The following is an 8,343-nucleotide window of genomic DNA, read 5'->3' on the forward strand; positions in this document are numbered from 1 at the left end:
TTTTTCCAGTGAATATCTTTTCATTTTCTATGGTTAAACTCAATTATCTATTTTCATTCATCCAACGATATTAAATATATATAAAATTAAAATAATTTTTCATGTAATAGAGTTTTATTCCATATGTATTTTTCAAGTACTTGCTACGAGGTTTAAACTTTTTTTTCTTTCCTTGAATAAAAACTCCTATAGGTGTTCGTTTATTTATATATAATATATACATATGGGTATAGCCAAGAAGAATCTTAAGAGAAAGCCGACATGATCCATGTCCTTTTGTTGTTCTTAATCTTACACCGTACGTGCATGTGGGTGACAATCTCCAGTCCACAAATATCAATGTAGAATCAGACTTGTAAAACTAGGTAGCACCTTAATTAATTCATTTTCTGAATTTATTAATAATATAAAACGATGTTTTATATTATTAATAAAATAAAATAAAAATATTATTTTGTAGTTACATTAAACAATTCAAAAAATATATAAAAATATACCAAAAAAGATTAAATCTCAAAATTTACTGATAGAAACACTCTAACCACCATTTAATTAAAAAAGAAAAAAAGAAACCAGCTACATATACTCAGCATGATAATTGAACAATTAATGTTTTATTTTTTCACTTAAAGAGAAGGATCAAATTTTGCATCCCAAAAAAAAAAGTTAAATAAATAAAGCACATCTCTGCGATCAGTCTAGGTTGTTGGAATGATTTTAGAATCACGTGAACTGATAAAATAGAATGTTATAATTATAAATCATGATCAATTATTATATTTATATATTATTAAATAATAATATTTAAATAATTATTAATTTAAATTTTATGTCGAAATCAAGTGATCTTTGTAATTAAAAAATGATTATTATCTTTTTCAGATTTTAACTTTAAAACTTAATGAAGTTTAAAAACAATATTATTTTTAAAATAATATATTTTAGAAAATATATTGTGAAGTGTCAACACCCATTTGGGAAGGGTGGTTCTTATTCATTTGAATTAATTATTGATATATGATCTATTGATTTACTAATTTAGATCGAGTTTTAAATAGGCATAGTATGAAGGCAACTCTCTTAATCATATTTGCTCCATTCACAAACGTCATGGTTCAAACCTCCTAACATTATTTAAAAAATCTAGTGACTCATCCCAATAGGCCGACTAATTATTGGTACAAATATAAAAGAATTGTGTTAAATGTGAAAATAAAATAAACCCAAATAAGTGACGGTTAATGAAAGTTGAAGAGGGATCCCAAATTCCTCATCAATCCAAACTACTGGAGAATTAATAATACGTTAAAAAACATCCCCTACCCCCCAAAACCATCATTTTCTCTCAATCAAAACATTATGCATATCTTGTAATATTTTCTCTTTGATGATTTGTCCATGTGGACAATCCCCCTCTTTTCCCCATACAAAATCTCCACCGTTGATATCACCATCCCCACCTCTATTTATTCACCATCCTCTCCTCCTTGCTCTCCCAAACTCTCCCCCTTAGTGATCATCATCTTCTTTTCTTCCTCACAACATTAATTACCTTCCCTTTCCTTTCATCTTCTACATATAAATTTCTCACTTTTTTTTGTCAAGAAACATCAATGGCTTGCACAGAGGTTTTCAAGGAGGTCAGTCAAGTTCTCCTTTTTCCATCTTCTTCATATTTGGATGCAAAAACACGGTGGATGCATTCATGCAATGTTAGTTAATAGCATTACAGTTCATGTTTTCTCTATGATATTTATTATGTTGCATATATATATATATATACACACAGCAGGTGGAGCTGAAAGAGGAAGAAGAAGAAGCATGCACTCAAGATGGAACTATGGATTGGCATGGCCACCCTGCAATCAAAGCAAAATCCGGACAATGGACTGCTGGAACTATCATTCTCTGTAAGCTCAGCAAAATTTGCCCTTTCCCCCATTATATATACATACATATAGGATAAAATCCTGTTACACAATGTAAAACTCTTAGAATTTTACACAAATTTAAAACCATTGGATGAGTGAAAGAGGAGTGAAAATATATAGTTGAGATTAAAAAGCTGAGTGTCGCTTTCCAAAGATCATATAGAACTGCTTCTGATCTCATAACTTGGATGGATGCGTCCAGATCAAAAATTTAAATCATTATTGCACGATGGTGATACTTATACTGATCGTAATAGTATCCATTATATTCGCAATTACAATAAATGTAACATAGCCGTAATTAAATCCCTGGTTCAGAACCGTATGTACTTCTATTTACCATCAATCCGTGGATCATATAAACATTGTCCGCTAATATATTAGAAGTCACCATTTAATTATATAAAAGTGGTATGATGAGATGCTTTTAGAGAGTTATCGTTGCGGAAAATATGGATATGTATAGCTTAGAATATATAATAAGCTATCAAAGGGGAAAAGTAGGGCTTACAGATAACAGAAAATGGGAGGAAAAAAAGGATTATTGTGAGGTTTAAAAAGAATGATTTCAGTATAAGTAATGTTGATTTGTTTTATAAACATGACGACAATAAACATCGATATCATTTTCCTAATATATATATATAAATGAAGAAACGTGTAAGATTTTGCATGTGTTCGAAGCTCTAATAGAGTTTGGAAGCAACAGCCTGTTGATTGTTTTGCCAGTGCTACTGCTAAACTAAACGACAATAATTGAGACATTCTATCAAGGGAAAAGACATTCCTGGCAAGCAATCATCCCATGCTGTTCTTTCCACGGTCCCCCTAATTACCTTACAAACAAAAATCCCATGCTGCCTCTTTGGTCTTCTTCGTTGTGTTATTGATTTTTTTTTTCTTTGGTGAATGGTGAACCAGTGAACCAAGGGCTAGCAACCCTAGCATTCTTCGGTGTGGGGGTGAATTTGGTGCTTTTCCTGACGAGAGTGTTGGGGCAAAACAATGCTGCTGCTGCTAACAATGTCAGCAAATGGACCGGCACCGTCTACATCTTCTCCCTTGTTGGTGCTTTCCTCAGTGATTCCTACTGGGGGAGATACAAAACTTGTGCCATCTTCCAAGTCATCTTTGTTATTGTAAGTTAACTCATCTGATTCCGAAATTAGAAACCATTTGTGAAATTGCATAATCCCTGATAATGATCTTCCAACCACCAGGGTTTGGTGTCACTGTCTCTATCATCATACATTTTCTTAATCAGACCAAGAGGCTGTGGGAATCAAGAAATGCCATGCGGGTCACATTCAGGCTTGGAGATTGCGTTATTCTACCTCTCTATCTACCTGGTTGCACTAGGGAATGGAGGGTACCAGCCTAACATTGCTACATTTGGGGCTGATCAGTTTGATGAAGATGACCCCAAGGAAGGACAATCTAAGGTTTCATTTTTTAGCTACTTTTACCTTGCTTTGAACCTCGGATCACTTTTCTCCAATACCATTTTGGGGTATTTTGAAGATGAAGGGATGTGGGCACTTGGATTCTGGGTGTCTGCCGCCTCTGCTTTGGCAGCACTTGTTTTGTTCCTTGTTGGAACCACCAGGTACAGGCACTTCAGACCAAGTGGAAACCCTATCTGCAGGTTCAGTCAAGTACTAGTAGCTGCAACCAAGAAATGCAGCGTTGATATGCCATCTGATGCAGATAGCTTCTTTGGTGTCGATGCGAATGATTCGTCTGTCAACGGAAACCGGAAGATTCTCTACACCAATGAATTCAAGTAAATGTCGAACCATGCCTAGTTGTAACATTATATAGCTAATCGAAATACGAGTAACATAATGCTAATTTATTAACTGATCTTGTACAGGTTCTTGGACAGAGCAGCATACGTAAGCACAAGAGATGTTGATGATCAAAAGAGGGGAATTTACAACCCGTGGCGTCTTTGTCCCGTCACACAAGTTGAAGAAGTTAAATGCATACTAAGATTACTTCCAATTTGGCTATGCACCATTATTTACTCCGTTGTCTTCACACAAATGGCATCTCTCTTCGTCGAGCAAGGTGAAGCGATGAAAGTTACCGTCTTGAATCTCCGGATTCCTCCCGCGAGTATGTCCAGCTTCGACATTCTCAGTGTCGCATTGTTCATATTTCTTTACCGACGAGTTCTCGACCCGTTGGTGGGCCGCCTGAGGAAAAAGGATTTGAGGGGACTCACCGAGCTTCAGAGAATGGGAATCGGCCTCGTTATAGCTGTATTGGCAATGGTTTCTGCTGGGATTGTGGAATGCTATAGATTAAAGCATGCCAACAAAGATTGCATCCACTGTGAAGGGTCAAGCTCCTTAAGTATCTTTTGGCAAGTTCCTCAATATGCATTCATTGGAGCATCCGAGGTTTTTATGTACGTCGGTCAGCTCGAGTTCTTCAATGCACAAACACCTGATGGATTGAAAAGCTTCGGCAGTGCTCTTTGCATGACGTCGATATCGTTGGGGAACTACGTTAGTAGCTTGCTGGTGACGATGGTGATGAAGATTTCAACTGAAGATCATATGCCAGGATGGATACCAGGCAATCTAAATAAGGGTCACTTGGATAGATTTTACTTTCTATTAGCTGGTCTAACTACAATTGATTTGGTTGTGTATATAGCATGTGCCCGATGGTACAAGTGTATCAAGCTCGAAGGAAAACCAGAAGAAAATGATGAGAAAGGTAGATTTAAAGTGTGAAAATGTACATCTATTTATAAATAAATTTTAAAAATGTTGAATGAATTTTATGGGCTTCGGCAAGGCTTTATTGTGTTTACACACATGTCAAATACTATTGTTTAAAGTTCCTATTCTTTAGGGAAGTAAATCCCCAATCAATATTAAAACTTTAGGCCCAACCTATTTTTTAGCCCAACAGTGCTCAAAATTCTATTTATGTTTTTTCTTTTTAATTTTTATTCCGTTAGGAAAGTCATACTTGAAGTATCAAAAAGCATAAAAAGGTTTGAGAAATGATAAAGAAGTTGATTTCAAACATTTATATATATATATATAATTGACATCAAAATTAAGACTTATAGAAGCCATCTTGTGATGATTTAAATATATTGAGTTTTAGAAGAGCTTGTTGTCTACATTCATCTTTGTCTCAACTTTGATCCGAGTTTTTATTTCTAAGTTTCTAAAATTATCATTTACTTAATATTAATATTAAACCAATATATTAGATTTTTTAATTAAATTAGATTAATTATTAATCACATTGAGCTATTAAATAAATAAATAAATAAGGGATGACTATTACTATATTAATTTATAATCATATAAATATATAAATACGTTTTAATTAAAAAAAATACTAATGTTTATTTTTATTATTTTGTAGCCCAAACATTACAAATCAAAGACTCATCCCAATACAAGGAAGCATCATGTGTTTCTGACCTAAAAGAAATTAGGGTTGCTAAAGAACCCTAGTCTGCGCCATTGATGAAGTTGAAGCAACCGTCGGTGGTAACAACAACAACCCCCACGCCAGTCACCTCAGTTGAAGACCACGCCACACAAGTCACAAAGCATTGTTATTTCTTCTAAAGTTCAATTTTTCCTCTCAACAACTCCATTTTGTTGAGGGGTTCTAGATGCTGAAAAATTATAGTTAATCCCATTTGAATTACAAAAATCAGTAAATCCAAAATTTTCAAATTCAGTACCATGATCACTCCTAACACTTGAAATGGAGTAACCTTTTCATTTTGGATTACTTTTGAAAACTTGATAAAATTTTCTAAAGCTTCATCTTTAGTACTTAAAAATGGAACCCAAGTATATCTAGAATAGTCATCTACCAATACAAATGCATATTGTTTTCCACCCAAGCTAGTAGTTCTAATTGGCCCAAAAAGATCTATATGGATCAATTGTAATACTCTACTAGTTGATACATCATTAATGGATTTAAAAGAAATTTTCTTTTGTTTTCCTTTTGAGCATGCATCACAAATTTTATCTTTATCAAATTTTAGCTTTGGCAACCCTCTTACTAAATCACCTTGAATTAGTCTTTGCAAAACACTCATGTTTGTATGTCCTAGTCTCCTATGCCATAACCAACTATCATGTTCATCCTTGGCAACTAGGCATAAATTAGTCATATTAATAGAATCTAAATGCACCATATAAATATTTCTTATTCTATGACCAATAAGCATAATCCGATTAGATGCAATGTCAATAACTTTACAACCATTTGTTTCAAACAAGACATTGTATCCTTTATCACATATTTGACTAATACTTAGTACATTATGCTTTAACCCATTCACATATAATACATTTTCTATTTGTGTGGAAGAGGTATTACCTATAGTACCTATACCTACAATGTAACCTTTTGAGTGGTCACCAAAGGTTACCACTCCTCCATTTTTATCGTTAAGCTTAGTAAACCGGCTCTTGTCTCCGGTCATGTGTCTTGCGCATCCACTGTCAAGGTACCATGTATTTGAACTTGAATTTCGTGCCTTTAAGCAATGCTTCTTTTCCTACAAACGTAGATTAATTTCTAATTTTTGGTACCTAAATTCTTTTGGGTCCATATTCGTTAGTCCCTAAAAGTCTTGTCCCCTTGGGTATACATTTGTTTAGGATATCCTTATCTTTAGTAGTATTAAGTTCTTTAGGAACCCATATACTCCTAACGATTTTACCATTGGAGGTTCTTTGGGGACCTCTATGATTGTAAGATTTAAAATTCTTTCTAATATAGTTGGATTTTAAACTTTCTCCTTTTTAAAACGTTTTGATCCAACTTTATTGAAAGAAGATTTAAGATCATCAATTTCTTTTTTATGATCATCATAAACTTTAGAAAATTCTAGTTCAATGTTGGTCTTGGATATGAGATCTTTTTCTTTTTTCAATTTTGAAATATCTTTCTTGTATTTCGAAAATAATTTCTCATAATCTGAAGCCAACCCATTATATTCCTCTAATAACTCATCAAATGAATAATCTTCTAAATTGGATGAGTTACAGGTTACCTGAGAATCCTCCCCGAAGGCCATCAAGCACATGTTTATTACTTCTTGTTCCTCTTCATCGGATGATTCGTCATCGCACTAAGTAGCCACGTGTGCTTTATGCTTCTTCTTTGAAAGACCATTCTTCTTCAATTGTGGGCAATCGTATTTAACATGCCCGAGCATTTTGCATTCATAGAAAATGATTGGGTCATTCTCCTTTGACTCATTTTGGAATCCTTCATATCGTTGGAATTTTCTTCCTCTATTTGGCTTTATTAATTTTTTGAGTCTTCTAGAAAGCAAGGCAATTTCTTCATGTTCGTTATGGTCAGAGTCACTCTCATCTTTCGTGGATTTAAGAGCAACACCAACATTCTTCTTTTTTTCCGTCTCCTTCTTTGTATGTTCCTTCTTCTTGAGGTTTACCTCATCTTGAATCATCATTTCATGAGTGAGGAGAGAACCAATGAGCTCATCGAGAGTTAAAGACTTTAGGTCTTTAGCTTCGATAATCGTCATCTTCTTCGATTGCCAAGCTTTTGGAAGAGAATAAATTATCTTCCTCACGAGTTTCTTGTTGGAGATTATTTCCCCAAATGCTTTAAGGCCATTAACAAACACCAAGAATCTATTCGTCATAGCTTTGATATCTTCATTTGGTTTCATCCTGAAATTTTTATAGCTATGAGTAAGAAGGCTAATTTTGGATTCTTATACCTCGTTAGTTCCTTCATGTGTGACTTGTAGTTTGTCCCATATCTCATTGGTGGTTGTACAAGATGATACTCTCTCGTATTCATCTGGTCCAAGTGCATAGAAAATAATATGGATACTTTTGAGTTGAGCTGGAATAATCTTGTCTCTTATTCACTCCACATATTCGAATTTGTGGATGGTTCAGAGTATCCGTTCATCATGATTTTCCATGCTCCCATGTCACTATCTTGAATGAAGAACTTAATCTTAATCTTCCAATAGTTATAGTTAGCTCAATTGAAGAAAGAATGCTTGTTGACGGGCTGATAATCAAGAATGAAGTCGAAGTTTGATGTAGAGGTCATTGATGACTTGAATATCGATTGAACTCTTCCCGAATCTACTCAAAAGGTGGTAAAACCTTCAAAAAAGTGTAGCTCTGATATCAATTGTTGAGTTAATCAATTGGATGAATCAGTCAAGAGGATATGAATTGGCAATTGAAATTTTAGTGGAAGCTTTGACAGAAAATTGAAAATATTTGCACTGCGATTTAGAGTGGTTCGACTTTCTCAACCAAAGTTTACATCTACTACCTTAGCTATCCACACTAAGGATTTTCCACAAATTCACTAATTTTTCTTTCTTTTGAGGAAAAAGAGTAACCTTACAACTCCCTCAAGA

The 8,343-nt window shown here is 34.1% G+C and overlaps 1 protein-coding gene across 3 annotated transcripts; it reads left to right on the forward strand.

Annotated features, from left to right (window-relative positions):
* The first annotated feature begins 1,513 nt into the window (after positions 1–1,513).
* LOC120145271 (protein NRT1/ PTR FAMILY 7.3-like) lies at positions 1,514–4,720 on the forward strand. Of its 3 annotated transcripts, none has more exons than XM_039159153.1 (5): positions 1,514–1,640; positions 1,790–1,910; positions 2,853–3,070; positions 3,152–3,714; positions 3,805–4,720. In XM_039159153.1, the coding sequence occupies exons 1-5, from the start codon at positions 1,614–1,616 to the stop codon at positions 4,673–4,675; spliced, it is 1,800 nt and encodes a 599-aa protein (XP_039015084.1). In that variant the 5' UTR covers positions 1,514–1,613; the 3' UTR covers positions 4,676–4,720. The 3 variants fall into 3 exon arrangements, with proteins under 3 accessions (XP_039015084.1, XP_039015091.1, XP_039015097.1); XM_039159160.1 differs by having other exon boundaries at positions 1,793–1,910; XM_039159166.1 differs by lacking the exon at positions 1,514–1,640 and adding an exon at positions 1,686–1,712 and having other exon boundaries at positions 1,793–1,910.
* Positions 4,721–8,343: the final 3,623 nt, after the last annotated feature.

This window comes from Hibiscus syriacus, unplaced genomic scaffold, assembly GCF_006381635.1.
Source record: "Hibiscus syriacus cultivar Baekdansim isolate YM2019G1 unplaced genomic scaffold, ASM638163v2 tig00002338_pilon, whole genome shotgun sequence".
NCBI classification, from domain to species: domain Eukaryota; kingdom Viridiplantae; phylum Streptophyta; class Magnoliopsida; order Malvales; family Malvaceae; genus Hibiscus; species Hibiscus syriacus.